The sequence below is a fragment of the Cololabis saira genome, chromosome 9 (genome assembly GCF_033807715.1).
Source record: "Cololabis saira isolate AMF1-May2022 chromosome 9, fColSai1.1, whole genome shotgun sequence".
Taxonomy (NCBI): domain Eukaryota; kingdom Metazoa; phylum Chordata; class Actinopteri; order Beloniformes; family Belonidae; genus Cololabis; species Cololabis saira.
This window is the reverse complement of record NC_084595.1, coordinates 18990081-19010365: the sequence shown is the minus strand read 5'-3', so window position 1 is coordinate 19010365 and position 20285 is coordinate 18990081. Positions and strand designations below refer to the sequence as shown.

Here is a 20285-nt window from a genome sequence, read left to right as displayed (position 1 = left end):
ACCAGTAGGTGGATTTTCATAACTGGGGCGCCAACGTGTTCTTGCAAGTCAGCGTGCGTCCATTACCGGGATCTTATAACATAAATGAGGCCAAAGTATTCTATTAGTCCCCATCATATTTGCAATCATCTCAATTCCTTCAACGCTGATCTCATGTTTCCAGTTTTTTTAGGTTTTTCCCCTTTTTTTTCTCCAGCTTCTTTTATTCATTGATGCTTGGCAAACATCAAAGGCGGTGCACTACTGCCACCGAGTGGTACGAAGCGTCAGTGGATCCAACCGGGTCCGTCACGTCTCCATGTTTTTTTTTAAGGACTAACTAGTCACTGTTTCTTGTTGCTAATCTTGGGAATGAGCTTGGCCTGGAAGATTGGGAAACCACAGAAAAGGTTTTTATGAAACTAACGACGCAGGACGTGGTGGTAATGATGCTTTGATCTTCATGATTAACAGTTCAATCGTCTTTGATAATCACTGTGGTTGTTTTTTCTGGTTTTTCAAAACGTGTGTTACTGTTTAGATGATGGAATCAGCTGAAATGGTCGTGATGCTCGCTTGGTTTTTAGATCTGGCTGATGATCCCTGCCTTCACAGGTGGACTTTGGTTTTGCCAAGAAGATCCGATGCGGCCAGAAGACTTGGACCTTCTGCGGCACGCCAGAGTACGTGGCCCCAGAGATCATCCTCAACAAAGGCCACAACTTCAGTGTGGACTTCTGGGCTTTGGGCATCCTGGTGTTTGAGCTTCTCACCGGCAGGTTAGTGATTCCTGTCTGCACCGAGGCTTCATGGGAGTTGATTGCCTCATAGTCATAGAGTGCACAGCTGAAAGCTTTCTTGAAAGCATAAATAGCCATTTCCTTTCAACCCCACAGCCCTCCGTTCTCAGGGAGCGACCAGATGATGACTTACACGTTCATCTTGAAGGGCATAGAAAAGATGGACTTCCCAAAGAAGATCACCAAGAGACCCGAGGACCTCATACGCAAACTGTGCAGGTACGGCACCACAGGACAGGTTATGTTTCAGTTTAATTGCAGAAGTGCATCTTTAAATACGGCGTACTGACTCTGAGCTACGTTACAGGCGGAACCCATCAGAGCGACTGGGAAACCTCAAAAATGGGATAACTGATATCAAGAAGCACAGGTACGACCCCAGCAGAGAGTGATTGAACGTTGTTGACTTGTTGGCACTAAAAAAACAACTGTAGGGACCCTAGAAAAGCAGCGTGATGCAAAAGCCCAAGGTGCATTGCTCCCAGAAGTACACTGTGGTACGATCCTAGACCGTAGTGAGCAGAACAAAGACACAGCCCGTTAAAAGGCTGAACCCGTGTTTGCCATCTGGCACAAATGCCTTACGTGTTATCTGTGCTGCAGCAGGAGTAACAGATACCTGGCGTGAACCTGTCACCATGGCAATGGAGGGAGTTCTGCACTGGAGACGCTGATGTCAGCTCTTTTGTCCACAAGACAACACCTAAGATAAAACTGTCAAAGGCCCACGTCAGTGATAGAGTTGATAGGTTGAAAAACATCTTGATGTACTTGAACAAAACAACACAAACGTTCTTCCTCTGAATAGACGCCGATGACGATTCCCAACAATCGTAATCAAGTCTATTTCCTTTTTGGAAATGTTGATTTTGTGTTCATGTGAAGAGCCAGAATGTGTCCTTATGTGACATCTTGTGTCCATATTGCCACCTCGTTTTACCCCCAGAACTTGTGCTTAAGTTGAAGAAAAACGGTTCCTTAGTGCATCGAGTGGGACAATCATGTCCTGTGAACGTATCATGAACTGTTGTTTGTTCAGAGTAAAACTCAAACAAACTTAGATTTACGTATTCTCTCTCTCTCTGGTGTGTTTGGAAGGTGGTTTAACGGCTTCAACTGGGAGGGGCTGAAGGCCAGGACGATACCGTCTCCACTGAAGCGAGACGTAAGGAAACTTTTGGTCTGATGTGATAAGAGAGACATAAATACGCAAGAATGTTGGTTGTTTCATTGGGAAATACCACAATATTCCACTTCTAGTTGAATTATACTTAAAGTACACTTTTATAAACTTTTGAAATGTTCCAAAATTAGTCCAAAGTATTTAGTATACTTACCAGTACACTTCAAGTACACACTTGCTATACTTATACTCAAGTATACTACTTTCTGCTAAAGTCTTATGTTTTATACATGTGATACCTAAAGATGAGACAGCTGAGCACACAGACTATTTACCGTAAACGTATAAACTTCAGTGCTATATGAAATTGAACGTTTATAACGGCAGTAAAACCTCAAGGCAAATGTTTGTAGTGGAAAACAGCTTTATTTTGCTAAATTAAATGTGAGGACGAGTCAATGACTCGACCTCATCGTGTACTTGGATCAAGATGTACCAAGTATTAGTATTTTGTGGCAGAAGAAAGTAAAAAGTACAAGCTTTAGTGTTAAAGTATAGGTGTAGGTTGTAGTATTAATGTACTCAACCCCCTTTTCCACCAAACCGGTTCCAGGTCTGGTTCTGGTTCACGACTCGTTCAACTTGAGAAGCAGCTGAGAACCGTTTTGTTTTTCCACAGCTCGGGTGCTAAGGGGAGCCACATCATTACGTCTCTGTAAACGTCAGTTACGTTGCTATGTTTGCGTTGGTGTGAAAGTTGAAACAACAACAATGTATTTGCTCTAATATGGACTTGGTCCTCGTAGCACCATCCGTGGACACATCTCTAAAAGACAGGTTGTCTCCTCTTCAGACCACTGCTGCTTTGCTGCATCCAGATTAATTTGTAGCTTATTTGAAAATGGCTCCATCTCCCAGTCTTGCTATTGCCATTGGTCTTAATAACTCCACCCCCTCCGTTTACGTAGGCGGTTCTTTCCTCTAGCCCAGCAAAGAGTTGGTGCTACCTTGGAACCGGTTTTTCGGAGCCAGTTCTTTGTCAGTGGAAACTGAAAGCCCGGTTCCAAACTCAGCACTGGCCCAGAACCAGAACCAGAACCAGCCCTGGAACTGGTTTGGTGGAAAAGGGGTACCAGTATAAGCCAAGTATACTTCACTTTACTATTCTCAAGTATATAAAACATAGTATATAGAAAGTAAAGAGCTCACTCCCTACAGCACGTTAACTTAGGGTCGCCACCTTTCAGAAATAGAAATAAGGGACGCCCTGATTTCAGCAGCGCAGGAGCCAAAAAAAAAACCCCAAAACTTCTAAACTGAATAAAAATGTGTTTATTTTATATGAAAAAACAAAATGCTTTGATTTAAAGTTTAAAGTGCTTTAATAGCATTGAACTTGCATGACTGTAGAGACAGACAACCATATAGCAACTGAAATAGCCTCCTATTCTATGTATGTCCACATCAGCAAGATGTATAATATAGTCTACAGGTGAAGAATATGGTGTAAAAGTTAATTTATTTCAATAATTCAACTAGAATATGGTGTAAAAGTTAATTTATTTCAATAATTCAACTAGAATATGGTGTAAAAGTTCATTTATTTCAATAATTCAACTAGAATATGGTGTAAAAGTTCATTTATTTCAATAATTCAACTAGAATATGGTGTAAAAGTTCATTTATTTCAATAATTCAACTAGAATATGGTGTAAAAGTTCATTTATTTCAATAATTCAACTAGAATATGGTGTAAAAGTTAATTAATTTCAATAATTCAACTAGAATATGGTGTAAAGGTTAACTTATTTCAATAATTCAACTAGAATATGGTGTAAAAGTTAATGAAAATACGGTACAAATCGTGTCCCGTATTAGTTCAATACGGGACGCAACATTTTTTTCTCAAATAAAGGACAATTCCGTATTTTACGGGACGGGTGGCAACCCTACGTTAACTCATGACCACACGGAGGCATGTGGGGGCGAAGCTGAAGATGCACCTCCTTGTCCTCCTCGCGGCACGCCGGCCTTGTGTGGCCATGAGTGGCGTCGCTACATGATGTAGCTTCATGTATATGCTCCAGTATTACCTCCCACTTCTGAACAGCTCCAAATGCTCATTAACCAATGAACCCCCCCCCCCCTCCTTTCCCTTGTTTCTGTCTCCACACTAGGTCACAGGACCGACCGATCACAGTTATTTTGACAGTTACCCTCCAGACGAGGACAGTCCTCCTGACGAGCTGTCCGGCTGGGACGTGGACTTTTGAGAACTTCTTCTCTGTCTCGCTGTTATTTACCTACATTTCAGATGTTAATGGCAAAAAAAAAATCTATGCGCCTATGATGATGGGTAGAACATAAAAACCTATCAAAGAACTCTCCTCTGAAACCACCCCCCCCCTCCATCACTGCTGTGACCGGTACGCTGGACACAGAGAAATAAAGTGGGTGCAGTCGGGGGGTTATGTGCAGGCATTAAAGCTGACATCCATTATAAGACGTTACTGTGGTCCTCCCTGTCGTAGTAGGGCAGATGGGAGGTCACTAGAGGACGTTAGCAGAGGTCTTAGTGCCGCTTCCAACACTTCACCTTCACGCATAAACCAACCCAGCAGAGGACAACGTGGAGGGAATGTTGGAGGTGATGCTCGCAGCGGGAAACAAAACCATCCAAGTTGCTGCATGTGGCTCGCCAAGCAGCCTCCAACGCAGACGGAGATCCTCTAATGACCACTAGGGGGCCGGTTCCACAAATGGATGAATCCCCGTTGACCCACATGTTAATGTTTACTACTTATTCTTGACTATTTGAATGATGGCTATGGGAAAGGAGGAAGGGTAGAGAGAATGGAGGGATGTTAGAAATTAAAAACAGCTAGAGGATGAATTATTGATAATTAAAATGCTCCATCAGCAGGTCCCACGATTGCTCAAACACTTTTTTTTTTTCACTCAGGAGATTTAGCTTGGCGTTTCTTCTTTCCATATGAAAAGGTTAATTTTGTGCAAAACACACAAGGAAAAGACAAACTTTTTTTTTTGTTTCCATCCAGATCGTAGTACAAGCAGCCAGAAGTTCGGCACGTCCTGTCGGCCCTACGAGGTGTAGCACAGACAACGGCACGTCTTTGAGCCGCAGTTGGAGAAGCACAAAAAAAAACAAACCCACAATTTTGATATAAAGAGGCTTCTCTCTCGCTCTGCTGTTATCCGACATTACCTTTCACATTTCCTGCCAAACCTCAAATCCCCCCCAGACTTCAGAGCAGGAGTTCTCGTTCAACAACCTTTCAGAAGGGGAAAGACTTTCCACGACGTTGTCGACACTCGCGCTACAAATCCAAGCCTGTCATTTCAAAATAAAAGGCCCCTTCGGCCGACCCGAGTCATTACGGTGCAGCTGCTTGGCGGTAACTGATCACGGCGTATCGATATGATTCAATAACACAAAGATCTTCGTTTGTATCAATCAAGAATATAAACAAATGGATTTTTGTGCTTTCCCAAGAAACCTGTGATGCACGCACGCACGCACGCACGCACGCACGCACGCACGCACGCACGCACGCACGCACGCACGCACGCACGCACGCACGCACGCACGCACGCACGCACGCACGCACGCACGCACGCACGCACGCACGCACGCACGCACACACACTCTCTTTCAACGACAAAGTGAGGAAACGTCAACATGTAACTTAAGAAGCTTCATCTCTGCTGCAGTTTCAAAGCTGTTATTGATTACCGCTTCAGCTCCGCTGAGCCTCCGGGATAGTTGCTCAGGAATAAAAATTAAAAGTGGGCCGGGGACTTCGTCTCTGCTCCGGTGGCGAGCGAGTCTTGAAACGGATCAGTGTTCCCAGTATTATTCCTTTACATTCCTTCAATCAGCTCGCATATTAATCTTTTACAGATATTTTCACACAATTTTCTTCACGTTGACTCCAGATGTGTGTGGGGCTTCTTTTTTTTGTGAAGAAATCAGTGAAGCAGCTGCAAACGCTTTCTTTCTTACATCTGAGCGAATTAGTGATTAAACATGGAGTTTGTGTTTGGCTCCAGGTGGGCGAAGTTGTGAAATCTGCTGCAAGGTGATTCTGGACAGCGTGGATGTGGATACGGCATAAAACAATCTGTACGTAACTTTTGCCTTTGCGTTGAATGTTTGATTGGCTTTTGTAAATATACTTCATACTGTACATCCGTGTGTTGACTCATGAATGTGTGAGATCATTCCAGCATTTTACTTCACAACTAAACACGACGCTGTTTCAGAGCTCTCCGAGGCCGCAACCCTCCATCTAAAATATCACATGTTTTAAAGGCATTTTTAAACACGCGTTGCAAGCTATGGAAGGTAATTTAATTATGGGTGTCGAATTAGCACGTTAATTGCAATTGATTAATTACAGGCATATTTAGCACGTTATATTTCTTTAATCGCTTTATCTATTTTTTAATCTCTTACTTTACTTTTTCTGTTTGCGAGTTGCTTTTATTTTGAAATCTGTGTTTGTGCAGTGGGCTTCCTGTGCTTGAGTTGTGGGTGGAAAACAACGGTCAGTCCCACCTTGAAGTGGATTTAAAAAAGAGATTAGATTAATTAATTACAGATTTTAATTAATTAATCTAAAAAAAAATGTTATCGTTTGATAGCACTAGTTTTAATGTGGTGGAGAGGGCGGAGCCTATCCTGCATGTCGGCGAGCAGGAGGCAGTGTTTTTACGGACAGCTCTCTGCATTTACGTCACAGTCCTCACAGCTTAAGCAGTTTTCCAAAATAAAACTAAAATAAATTATGATAAAACCCAGAAATTAGAGTTTGTTATGCAAAAAGCCACGTTAGTTGCTCTCGTGAGTACTGGCGATGGATTTCCAGAACCTCATTAAGTCTGACAGGTCCATTTCTCTCACTGTCATTATTTTTTCTACTCATCAAAAGCAAGGCGAGGACGCTGGTCCTGTCAACTCTGAAAGTTTTACTGGAGGTGATTTTCCTCGATTTCACAGAGGGGCCGTGGGTCCAAAACTTTAGGAAGGCTCACATGTGTTTGATGACTGCTGCGAGGCAAGAACTCCTCCTGGTGACCTCATAAGTCATCAAAAAGCGTGGCGGAGGAACAGCAGGAATGTGACTCTTTGTTGTGTCCAGGGTGAGGCCCTGGTTTTCACCTGTAATGAGCTAGGATGGGCTCCAGCAGGCCCCGTGACCCTGTGCAGGACCAAGCAGGGTTAGAAAGTGGATGGATGGATGACCAAAGTGCCTTCCTTGCAAAAACCAAACAATACAACTAACAAACTTGAAAACACACAGAGAAAAACAGTTAGAATATTTACACGAAGCCAAAGTTCAGCTTAGAGACGAGTCATGATCAGAGTATGAGCGTAGCTACAGATTGGGCCGTTATAATGCGTAGTGGGAAGCTGTTCCCCTGGACTGTGAATATGAAGCAGCGTCTGGTTGGAAAACCTCACTGAGCTTTGTGAAGATCACCGATGTGAAGTTCTTCAACCCAATATAACACACGTCAACACTTTTAGTGGGGAAGTTGAATAATTGCAGTGAAGCTTGGATCAAAAAACTAATTTGACTCCGCCCCTTTAGGGGGTGTGGCTCTTCATGCTACCTGCCTCTAAGGTGCAGCAAATCCAGAATGCTGTGAAACCGGCTGGACATGAAAGATGAATTAGACGGGGAGGTTGGATAGGAGGCGGGATTTAAGTCTGTGATGTCACAGTTCTTTGATCTGAATACCCAGTAAATGAGATATTTTCAGATTAAAGCTGCTCTACACTTATTGACCAGGTTGTGTTTAGTTAGAGCGTTTGAGCTGGTTGTTACTTCAGAGACCAAACTACATGAAAGTAATTTCCCCCCCATAACGCTCTTTAATATTGTACACTTTTTTTACAGGTATGATTTTAGTGTTTTTAGATTGTGTATTTTATTTAAGGCAAAACTCAAATAGACAATATTTAATTTGTGTTTTTGTCTCACTTCCTTTTCACAACTGAAGTTTAAGAGAAAAATAATACAAGGGGTCTGACACATTTGAGTATTGCATACTTTTATTCATTTCTTTGAATGTTTTGGGAGGAGGGTTGTCGCTCAGAGGAGGGAGACCTTTAAAAGATGGTTAACCACATCAGTTGTGACAAATGTCCATCACAGATACAAAATGTCCATCATCGTGGAGCTCTGGTCCCTCTTTCCCAAAACACACCACTACAAGATATGCAACATAGAGAAAATAAATAGATACATGTTAAAGGTCTTTTTCCATATACAAATATATTTTATGAAGCTTATTGTACAAGCATTGTTTTTTTTTCCTTTTGCTAAAGTTTAACATTTACAATATAAGAGAGCAATGAGGATGAGTCAGTGAAAACTGCTGAAACAGTTAAATGTCCTGTGTTTCACGCTCTGGAAGTTCAGACCTGAGTGGAGTTTAAATTTGAGAGAAAATCATCATAATAATAATAATTATAATAATACTAATAAAGGCCCCATCTTTCAGCGGTCATCAGGTCTGCACAGCCAGAGGAGGTGACTCTGATGTACAAAAATCGTTTCTTAAATCTGAATTGGCACGAGACGAACTTGAAAACATGAAAACACAGAGTTAAACAATCTCGTATCGACACGTCAAAATAAATGTCTCTGGAATATCAAAGTAGTGAATTACTTGAGATACACGTCTGGATAGATTCAGCCGGCAGTTACACTTGTGGAAAGAAGATGCCCTCTGGTCCCTCTGTACCATGAAGGAATATGTTCCAGTTGCGTGGTTGGACTTGGGCTTCATTGCAAGCGTGAGCTCGGTCGCGTGAAGGACCGAGCAACTCTGAAGGGCCAAAATTGGCCCATTCACGAGGCACGGCTATTTCAGAGAAGCAACGCAAAGTTTTCATCAGTGAGCTATATACAAAACAATGTACAAGTCTCCAAAAGGACAACACAGAAAAACTTTACCGCTATACTTAAAGTCTACTTGCTCTGAATAAATATTTGGTTTTCAGAAGCTGTAACGCAGAACTTACGGCAGTTTTAACAGGTTAGCTCTTTTTTTTTTTTTTTTAAACAAATTGCATAAAAAGATTGATTGTTTTCTTGTTGCTTTCAACAAACGCCGTCCATGCGACCATAGGATCCACTTTAAAGCAGCACAAAGGAACTTTTACCATTTTAGCTCAACAGCTCCCCCTACAGGCGTGGATGTGAAGTCGCTTTTACAGTATTGTCCGAGGACACATTCGCAGGCGTGGCCGACCCCTGAAGCCTGGTTTCTTATGGCAAGGGTCAGCGCTTTTGTTGCTTGACCACAGCACGATTCCCGACAGCTGGCATGCATAATGTGTAGCATTACACCGACATAATCCCAGACCTAATAATAATAATAATAGTAATAATTTAAAAAACGCAGCACTGCTGGAAACCTATTCTTATCCAGTTTTCCCTAGTATCTGATTCTCTGAGGCTGCAGGCACTTTGAGTGATCGTGCTCGAGTTCAATATAGACGGCAGTAAAACGAATGTGGGCCAGCGGGGAAATTCAGGGGGAGGGTCAATTGTGCCTGGACAAGGCACGGTACCACTTGGCTGGAGTGGTCGCACCCTACGATGTACTCTTTGGTCTCTTATTCAGTGCCTCATTTTCTCTTCTGTCATTACATGATGTCCACTGTCCGATACACAGTTGGCTCAATAGACAACTGGACCGGTAGTCCAAAGTTTAGATGACACTTCCTGAAATTCCTTCAAATTAAATTGAAACTGATATTTTAACATTAAAAAAAGAAAAACTCCTTTGTGCTGCTTTAATGTAAAAGAGTAGTAGAAAAAAAACAACTTTCAGTCCCTAAAGACCATCCAGCTGACGACACAAGCTATATATACGATGTAGTTACTCTCTAACGCAAGGGAACGCCATTGATGACCCCAACATGCTTGGTCCATAACATACTCTAAATCAAAAACAATATATTCCTGTCATGAATAAACAGAATCTAATTGTTTTTGAAACCATGAATCATAATGATGTATATTGAGTTCACGCCTTCTGATATGTATACGTGGAGTCCTATGGTTATTAAAAGTATGTTAGGTGTTTAAGCCAGCGTGTGTTAGCCTGGTCAGCTGTCCTAACTCTCTTCCATATAAAGAAGTAGCCAGTGCCAGTGAAAATAGTTGTTATTGGGAGGGGTCCCAAACCAGTTTCAAGAGAGTATTTTCTTTGTGGCTAGCCAGGCTAACTATGCAGCAATACCACCTTTTTCTGTATTGATCTGCAGTGGCTACAAAAGAGCCACTGTCGATACTGTGTTAATGAGTGGAGACGATCCGGCATGTCTTCTAATACTACTCCGTCCCACTACAGGTGCACTTTGTTGCGTTTATGCCAGACACGAACTTTCTCGTGATATGTTGCAACCATGTGGTCAAAGGTAGTATTGCTATAAAGCTTTTTTCTTCCCCGTAAGCATCAATTATCCAAAATGTGGTCACTTCCTGGCTTCAAAGTACAGGATGTTGCTGACGGCCAAACTTGATGCTTCAAAACAGCCGTTTAACCACAGTTTGAACGTCCGAGTCTTTTATATTATATACACAGAACACATCCTTGATAAAAATTGAGATATTCACTCATGCCAACATCGCGTAGGGCTGTGCGATTAATCGATTTAAAATCTAAATCGGATTTATTAATCAAAATCGATGTTAAAAAAGGAAAATCGGAAAATCGATTTTCCTTTTTTGCAGCTGGCTGCATAACAGACAGAGCTCGTCTAGTCATCTTTGTTTGGTCAAGAAAATTGTAAATGTTGTCACTTTACTAAACTCAAGGAGGATTTACAGTATCTTTCAATTGCACTGCATTCCCAATAGGGAAATTTGTTTGCTATTTTTCTTTAAAAATTAAAATAAAATATTTTAAACAATTTATTCCATTGTCTTTTGTAGTTTTACCAAAAAAATCGAAATCGAAATCGAAAATCGGGGTTTCAGAGAAAAAAATCGGGATTTTATTTTTGTCCAAAATCGCCCAGCCCTACAGCTATACCTTAATGAAACAAAAAAAGAAGAGTTTTAATGATATGCAAAGTAAAAATGCTCCCAGAACAGCAGTGTATATTGACTTGATATGCATTTGCGGTGCTTTGTAAATGCTTTTCATCAAGAATGTAATTCAGCATCGTAAATATGATACAAGATTTTAATCATTATATGATAGCAAAATACTCCGAACTTCAACAAGGCAATAAAAAAATAATCCTAACACCAGGCTCCAGCAGTTTATCTGATTTTTATCCAAATGTTTCCATGCCTAGTAACGGTTTCCAGTAAGTTTCCTGGAGCGTTGCACTCGTAATGAACACGCTGACAGCTTTTGCTCCATGTAGTCCTTTTTCATGCCATTTCCCCTCAAGTTTGAAATTCATTCCTGTTATCTTGGCGAAATAAAAAAATTATATCTCCTTGAGATCTTAAATATTAAAAGACCATTAAAAAAAAAGTAGCTTACTTTCCTGCAAATAATAAACTATTACAAGGTGGGTTCTATACAACAGTGGAGGAGTTATCTGAATACAAACATGTAAGGCAATCTATGGTCTACATCACAACTGTGGCTTTGGGATCCAATATAACCTTTTATAGCAGCCTGGTCAGTAATTGTACACTATCTTCGGATATAGAGTATAACACAGTGATAGTACAGACTTAAATACTTACATGTCGTAACAAGAACATGCAGCTGCGAGCAGAGGTGACTCAAGCCGAGATCAGTTCACCTCAAAACATGAATATTTCCCCTCAGTTTTTGGTCTCCTTTAGGCCTCAGTTGGTGTTTGTGTAGTGAGTTTATGGTCGCATCCATCCTGTGAACCGAGATAAGTGAGCAGCGATGACAAATACACAGATAAAGGGCGTGCGGGTGTTCAAAGCATGGAGTTTCCACTGTCAATTCCAGTAACCTTCCACTCGGATTTCTCACACGATCCATTACTTCACCTGGAACAGCAGGTGGCGCTCTCCTCCTGTGGAAAAGGGATGTTTGTACGGAAATGAGTGTGTGACTGAAGGAACAGGAAGAGGGACCACGTCTTCGGCTGCGCATGTCCGTTCTTTTTCTTTTCGAGCATGCGAGCAGCCACTGAAGACGACGAGAGAGCTATCGACAGGCGCAGGAGTCCACGGTCATGTTGGGGTAGACTTTGAGGACCACGTTCGTGTCCTCGTCGAAGAACAGGATGCTGAGGGAGGACATCTTCTCGGGGACGCAGCATGGCTCGGGGACGCCGGGGACGACGCCAACAGCTCGCACTATGCTCTGAATGGTGGCGTGGTTGGAAGGTTTCAGAGCCTGAGGGAAAGGGACGGAGAACAGTCACTTCTTCATCGCATCACAGTGTTAGCTATAAACATAAATTCATCAGTGAATATTTTATTCATTAATAAACCAAATGAAAGCAAGAATGGTACAACAAAAACAAGACTTTCTTCCTTTTAAAAAGTTGCATAAAGGGTCTTTGCCTCAGATTTTGGACAATCTATTGCAATTTATAATCTCATAAATATATAATCAAAAAACCCCAGAGTAATCAGGTTTTTGTCGCATTAGATTCAGCAGTTTACGTCCCCAGACATGACGGCTCAAGCGGGGAGGTATTCAGTTGGATGTAGTTCGTAATTTGGGCCACTAGATGTCACTACATCCTACACTCCAGATCTTTAAAAGGTAAAGCAAAAGCTAAAACGCGTCAAGTGGCGATTGCGTTTTTACTATTAAACTATGAGCAGACCTATTTCAAGCTTACAGTTTAGAACTGAACCAAAGAGGCTCAATGGTACAGAAACAGTGAACAGCCTTTTTGCAACCGGGTAAAAACAAAACAAAAAGCTGCTGTACAGTAGCAATGGTGTATGTGATAAAGGTGTTTTCTGGCTCTGAACTGTTCATTTGAGGATTATAGAAAAAGAAACATCAAATAATTCTCATTTTAACACGGTTTTATACAAATAAAAAGGCACGGTCAAGAATTTAATACCGCATTTCTGCCAAAAGACCTTAAAGGAGCATAAGGAAGGATTTATGAAAAAAATTTGTATACGTTTTAAGTTTTCTAGTAATAATGTCAGATGAAGCGTTCCAAACCAAAAAGAATGATTCCTCTAGCGTATCTCTCCATTGCCTTGAACAGGCTGTGTGCTGCAAAATGTGCTGCAATTGTGACCGGAATTTCCCGCGCTGGGCTGCGGATGTGACGTCACATGACGCTGCATGCGCGTTCTCTCCGTTCTCCCGTGCCGGCTTCCCTGTTGGCTGCAGTACCCCCGACGGCCGTCGTGGCGAAGGGTGGCGCTATAGAGTCTCATTTCTTAAAAGGAAAAGCATGCTCCTTTAAATCTTGACATTTAAAGTGCAGCCCTTTACAGGTCAGCTGAGTTCAAAGCACTGATCCCATCCAGCCGTATTGATTTCACGTAATCTTGTGAATCAAGCTTAATAAAAAAGAAAAAGAGCTTTACATCAAGACTCTCGGAAGTGGTGTTTAAAAACAAAACAACTTTATTCCGTGCCTTATTGTTGAATCCAACATCATCCGAGGGCTTGAATGCTACCTCGAGATCCTCACACACCTGACTAGCTCCTTCATGTTCCAGCCAGGCCTAAAAATTTATGGGGATTTTCCCAGACATGACAAAAAAATCCATTTAAATAAATAAATAATAAGCTCAGCAGAGCCCCTTTTAATAGGAAGCACTTAGCAGCTTCTAAAACTTTAACCCGACACAGCAGAGGCAGGTTGGGAGTCCTGCCTGAGGAGAAACTCTGCAAGGGGGGAGGCGGCCGCCTCGAAGGCCCTGCTTCTGGGACGAATTACTCAAAACTACAAAGGCTGCATGTTTCTGAGCTAATGAATTAAGTGGATGGAGTTTGTGCATTCCAGCCATGTTTGAAACACACCCGTGATGTTATCTTCTCTGCGGGAGCTGATCTTTAACATTCTGTATTAGTCTTCTTGTATGTTCTGTTAAACCACCTGGGACGCCGCCCGCCTGCATAAACACATTCACGTGACACCTCCTGCATTTTACCGGTACATAACTGCTTTTCTGTTCAAAAGTAAAACGCTCCCGAGCCGCAGTTTTCACTATAGTGGAGCAGATGTTCGTACAAATGTTCATACTTTATTTTGGGCGGCCAAAGATTAAAGCCATAAACCATTAGGCGTTGTCATCTGTAATAAGAGGGACATATTTGAGATGTCAAAGTTACTCAAGATAATGTAACACAGAGCACCAACAGCAGCCAGTCCAGCTCACTGCCGAGAATAGCTGAGCGAACATAGAAAGAGAGTTTTGGCGTAATTGACCCTTTGTCAAGCCCCGCCCCCGTTGCTAGGTCGCCCCCGTTGCTAGGTCGGAAAAAACTGTCATCTCTCCCGTCCACTTCCATTGTAAAAGTAAAAGCAGGGTTTTACATCACTTTATTTGTAATTATTGGACCAAAGAAAATCAACAGCAACTAGATATAGATAAGAAGGAACACTTCAGGTACCGTGGAGTGAATTTAGAAAACAGAGGTTTTGGGCAAAAACAAGATTTTTTGATGAGTTTAGCTGATAGCACGGTGGAAGGTGTGGCCGTCCACATAGCTTTATCCAAAGCAGACATTTACCATAATTTACCGTTTGTTTTGGGATGATATTCTATTCCTGTGATTCTCTCTGGGTAGCGAGGGTTACTTTTACAACTTTTACACACCGATGAACCATTTTAAGATAAATAAACTCTTTCGCGGTTGTAGCTATGGGTTGTAGCTGCTGCCGAGCCGACTTTGTTTTGGAAGTACGGATCGGATTTCTGCCAGTTTGGGGATAAAAATATGTTGCACCCCCACGACACTACAAATGTTCCTTTTACTAATACAAAGTTTAAAAAAAATAATCCAGTGATTTAAATGTTGATACAAGGCAATTAAAAACTACTTTTTCTATTGATGTGAACGAGAGAGACGGCTGTTTGGTCCAACCGGATAAACTGGATGTAGCAACAGAAAAAGATTTTTCTGATTGGTCAGTCAGGGACCAATCAGAAGGCTAACAAGCCCCGCTTAGAATAGCTAATGCTGTGGCTAATGCTAATGGGGATCCTTAATAAAACAAACAAATAAACAAACAAACAAAGGGTCAATTGGTCACTTGTGGGTGTGGATTTAAAATTATTTGGTAGCCTGATGTAACCCCTCACAAATGGCACCTCTCAAAGCACAGGATGTTCCTCACCTTTGGCATGGGGAACTGGCAGGACCCTGAGCAGTAGTAGGCATCGAACGACTTGGGCGATATAATCCACTCGCTCCATCCAATGTCGGCGAAGTCCACCTTCAGGTACCTCCGAGCGCAGTTCCTGGGCTCGTTCCATTGCTTCTTTCGTGCCTTTTTAATCGTCTGCTCATCGAACTGCAGCAGGGGCACCTTTTGCCGGTGATTCTTGCGCAGTTTTTTCCGCGGCCGGCGGGCCTGCGTGTTTTCAAAAGGCTCGTACGGACTCGTCTCATCCCACCCGGCTTTCTCGTACGGATACTCGGGTCCCGGGAGTTCATTGTTTTGCAAAGGGAGGAGAACATTCACCGAGCGCTTGTGCCGAGGCTGCTGCTGCTGCTCGGTGTCGTTTCGCTCGTGCAGTCCCAGCTTGTGGAAGCTGTTGGAAAGGGAGCCCTCACCCCCCACTTGGTGGTGTCTCTGGAGGGTGGCGACTACACTCTCAGGCTCCGAAATGGCCGAGTCATTGGCGTAGACCAGGATGTAGGGCGAGCGGTCCGACAGCAGCTTCTTCCACGGCTGGGGTCCTTGCGAGACAACGTCGATGCCGATGAGCAGCTCGTCGTGATGCTTGGCCTGATTGACCACGCGAGTGACGTCCTTCCACTGCCAAGATATGAAGTCCCTGTAGAGGGTGGACACGTTGATCCGGAAGTGGCCGAGGCTCCTCATCTTGTTATCCATGGAAGCAAAACTCCAGATGACCATTTGGACACGGCTGTGTCTCCGGAGGCCGTGGCGGGCGCAGCTGCCGGACCGGGAGCAGCCCCAGGTGCCGTTCTGAAGGTCTCCGATGTAATAATGAAGAGTGGCTGACAGGATGTCTTCGGACTTGGTGAGCGAGGTCAGGTTGAAAATCTGCAGTTGTTTCTTGTTTATAGTACCTGCGTGGAAAAAATTTATAATATTTACATGATGGAAAAACATTCCTGTATATAACATCACTGAAGATTAAGAAATCTGAATTATCACGCATCGACCTTTCCTTAAAAGATCCAACATTCTCTCAGTAATTGAGATTGTTTGTTTGCATTTGATCACAAAATTAAACCGACGTCTCCGCATTCACACAGAATTCATGTTGAGTCATTTTAAAGCAGCATAAAATAACGTGCACCTTCTTAGCTCTGTGGGTCGCCCAGAAGGTGTGGGTGTTAAGCTGCTCTTACAACGCCGCCCCGCCCAAAATGTCTTCGTTTGGCTTCTTCCTCGGTCACGCTCACGTTTTTTTCTTCTGTCATTAATTCCTTGAGTCTCCTCGGCTGCATTTGCACTGCAGCGTTCAGAGAACCTTATTCTGTTTCCTTCCTCCCCTGCGGCACGGATCGGATTTGACCAGTGGCTGCCCAATACCCTCTTTCCACCAAACCGGTTCCAGGACTGGTTCTGTGCCAGTGCTGAGTTTGGAACCGGGCTTTCTGTTTTCCACTGACAAAGAACTGGCTCTGGGGCTAGTCTAGTCTAGTCGCTACAGAGGTGGGTTTGGATCTGGAGGACCCAGGTTCAAGCCCTGGAACCAGAACCAGCATGACCCCCTGATTATTTAATTAATGCATTTTTTAATGCAATTTTCAAAAAATGCATTAAAAAGTAAGAATTTTAAATAGGACCGGTAAAAAAAAAAGAGAGGTTTTCAACCTTGACCTAAAGCAACTGAGAGTTTCAGCAGCCCTGATGCATTCTGGGAGTTGGTTACACAGGGAAGGAACATAAAAACTGAACGCTGCCTCACTGTGTTTGGGTCTAACTCTGGGTACAGGAAGTGGGCGTGGCCCTGACGACCTGAGGGTTCTGGTTGGTCTATCTTGGGCCTGATCAGAGATGTGTTTTGGTCCGAGACCATTCAGAGATCCAAGACCTGGACTTATAGGCTCCAGTCTCCTGGTCTTAGGGAGGACTAGGGTCTCCTGGTCTTAGGGAGGACTCGGGTCTCCTGGTCTTAGGGAGGACTCGGGTCTCCTGGTCTTAGGGAGGACTCGTGTCTCCTGGTCTTAGGGAGGACTCGTGTCTCCTGGTCTTAAGGAGGACTCGGGCAGCAGCGTTCTGGACTAACTGCAGCTGGATGATGGAGGTTCTGGGGAGACCCGTGAGACCAGCATTACAGTAGTCCTGGACCAGGTCTTTTAAGTCCTGCTGAGACATCAGTCCTTTAATCCTGGATATGGTCTTTTAGGTGATAACAGACTTTCTATACCGTCTCAATGTGGCCGCTAAAGTTCATGTCCGAGTCCAGAACCAGTCCCAGATTTCTTGGCTTGGTTCTTCGTTTTTAGCTTCAGCGCTTGAAAGCTGAGTGCTGACGTTTAATCTCAAAAACTGTTATTTCTGTTTTCTCAGCAGGAAGAAAAAAAGGCTTCAAAATCCAGAGTCAAGTGACTCAATGCTTTGTCCTTATATTCTGCAGTCTATAGTCATAACACGGTAAAGAGAGAGAGACAACCAGGACGGATCTCCGCTTCTTTGGGTGGTTTTTGAGGGGTGGGAGTTCTGATATTTTCACACAAAGAAAAACCCAATTTATGCTGCTTTAAAATCACCAGAACTCCGGATAAACATCAAAACATACTTAAGATCTTTCTAGGGAGTCTAAAATCCACATCTCTGCAGAAATGCATAAACACACTCATTAAAATGTTTCGAGCTTGACATTCCCCCTTTCATCCCTGCTGTATTGTCTTGGTGGCAGTTATTTCATCTCAACCCGCTGTCGTGCCAAAAAGTGATTGACTGCCAGAATCTGATTTCTCCCCTGAAAATGGGTCTTTTTACCTGCCAAAAATTGATTGAAGGCCAAATACAGTTAATGAAAAGTTGTTTCTACCTAAATATGACTTGATCTCATTCTTGAGCTTCATAATATAAACACTAGAGCTCACAGGATTGCTTTTAACTCTTTTAAAAGGACCATTACAACACAAAATAGGCATTTTCACCTGTCAAAAATTGATTGAAGGCCAAATACAGTTAATGAAAAGTTGTTTCTGCCTAAATATGACTTGATCTCATTCTTGATCTTCATAATCTGAATATTCTGGCAGGCTATTCACTCGAGATCAAATCATATTTAGGTAGAAACAACCTTTCATTAATTGTATTTGGCCTTCAATCCATTTTTGGCAGGTAAAAAGACCCATTTTCAGGGGAGAAATCAGATTCTGGCAGGCAATCACTTTTTGGCACAACACTGGGACAAACTAAACCCCGAAATGTCCAACATCTCCAGCGCACCTGGTCACGTGCTGGACTGTCATCTGCAGCTGAAATCGTGCAGCATGCAGCCACCAGGCGACAGGAGGCAGCAGGCTACAATCTAACAAAACTGGCCACAAGTGGAAGCCGGTCAGACCTCGGGCATGCCCGTATCTAAGAAGTTATAACCCAGATAGTCTAACATGTTTAGCTGCTGTGATTAACTTTACTGTTAAAGATCAAGGAGGAATAACAACTGAAAAGAAGAGCTTTAATACAGCAGCGGACTCCAGTTCTGGTGCCGGGACAGACAGACAGGCGGTGCCGCTGCCAGATCTTGGTACAGGGGTGGATATTATATCTAGAGAGTCAGACTATCATATGGTTAAATCTTAAAATGCGGAAAAACACGCATCAGGTGGTGGTGGAGGAGTTAACGCCTGCGGATCTGAATCAGGAGGAAAAGGGGGTAACAGGTTGTTTGCACGACTGGATCAACAGGTGTATTCCAGTTCCAGTCAATTAAACCGGTACACAATGCGCTTATACATTTTCATTAAATCATTCACTTATTAACCAAAACAGATTCAAATTTCGCATCTTAAAAAAATAAATAAATAAATAAAAAATCGAGGTTTTTTTTCAGAAAAACCTCAATTGCGCATATTTGCTTGGAACAATCGCGCTGTTCTACCAAAATGCAGGGGGAAAAAAGATGTTTCTGATCAGTTTAATTTTCTGGCATTAAAACAATTAATCCACGCTGGTCTGTATTTATTTAAGTGTTAAGATTGAGGAAAAACTTACCAAAGTGCGCTTTAAAGCTGCGGACGGTGTTGCCGTCTCTGAAGGGATATCCAGCGCGGTTGTACTTCGCGTAAAGCATCTGCATGTGCTCCGTCATTGTATCCTGTAAAAGCAAGTCCCGATCTTCCTTCGTCGTAAACTTTTTATCCACCGAATGCGTAAAATCCACCTTCCGCCTCTCGGGGAAACTGTCCGTTTTCAGCATCGCGCAGTATCCAGCGCACAGATAACTCCATCCGTAAAGCAGCGCGATCACAAACTGAGAACAGAGTGCCATACTTGAGGGGGAATCAGAGCAATTGTGGGAAAGAACGGCTTGTTGAAGACCTAGTACGTCTCCAAAAAAAAAAAACCCCAAAGAAAATAAATCAAACCAAAAAATAAAAAATGTCCCTTACTTCCAAAAAGGACATAGCACCACCTGAGTCCTCAGCTACCATCACCTCTGACACCAGCCCCAGCAAGAGAGGAAGGTGTTTATCCAAGTGGTGTCTCTGCTTTTGACAACTAAACGTGCAACAGTTAGAGGAGAGGGGAAAAGGAGGAGAAGAAAGGGCCCCGACTCGCAGCGGCAGGTGGTGATCCCGCAGATGGAGAAACACCGACGCTCTCGGATGATTTCAGGACCAGCAGCCAACCGTCCCCGCGTCTCAGCTTTCACTGAAGGTAAAGCATGTTGTGCTTGGTATTATAGGGCTGTAGGGACCAGCTGCGAGCTCCAGAGAGAGAGAGAGAGAGAGAGAGAGAGAGAGAGAGAGAGAGAGAGAGAGAGAGAGAGAGAGAGAGAGAGAGAGAGAGAGAGAGAGAGAGAGAGAGAGTTTCCTGTTCAAAATACTTTTACGCACATGCAGCCTGGGGACAAATTATCTCGTTATCGAGAGCAGAGGGGGGGGGCTGTTTTATTGGTCAGCTTGAGTCGGACAACTCAAAATAAATGTCCTTAAATGAATTAAACAACATCCCTCCGATTTATTGAACCACTTTCAACACCTAAGCTGCTGCCACGGAACCGCCCCCCCCTCGTGCGTAATTTCTACTCCGCAGA

The 20285-nt window shown here is 43.1% G+C and overlaps 2 protein-coding genes across 3 annotated transcripts in view; one reads left to right on the top strand and one right to left on the bottom strand.

The window, feature by feature from the left end:
* Positions 1–6029, top strand: part of prkg2 (protein kinase cGMP-dependent 2) — a 38759-nt gene extending 32730 nt beyond the window's left edge. The window contains exons 14-18 of one of the 2 annotated variants that reach the window (XM_061730670.1): positions 595–758; positions 876–998; positions 1087–1149; positions 1878–1944; positions 4080–6029. In XM_061730670.1, coding sequence (XP_061586654.1) covers positions 595–758; positions 876–998; positions 1087–1149; positions 1878–1944; positions 4080–4175 — 513 coding nt within the window. In that variant the 3' untranslated portion in view covers positions 4176–6029. The remainder of the gene's footprint in view (positions 1–594; positions 759–875; positions 999–1086; positions 1150–1877; positions 1945–4079) is intronic. The other variant, XM_061730669.1, reaches the window with a different exon arrangement.
* A 1948-nt stretch (positions 6030–7977) lies between these two features.
* Positions 7978–19884, bottom strand: bmp3 (bone morphogenetic protein 3). The gene is made up of 3 exons (XM_061730668.1): positions 19241–19884; positions 15206–16128; positions 7978–12279 (listed from the first exon to the last, which is right to left on the bottom strand). Exons 1-3 carry the CDS (start codon positions 19515–19517, stop codon positions 12088–12090), a joined length of 1392 nt encoding a protein of 463 aa, XP_061586652.1. The 5' UTR covers positions 19518–19884; the 3' UTR covers positions 7978–12087.
* Positions 19885–20285: the final 401 nt, after the last annotated feature.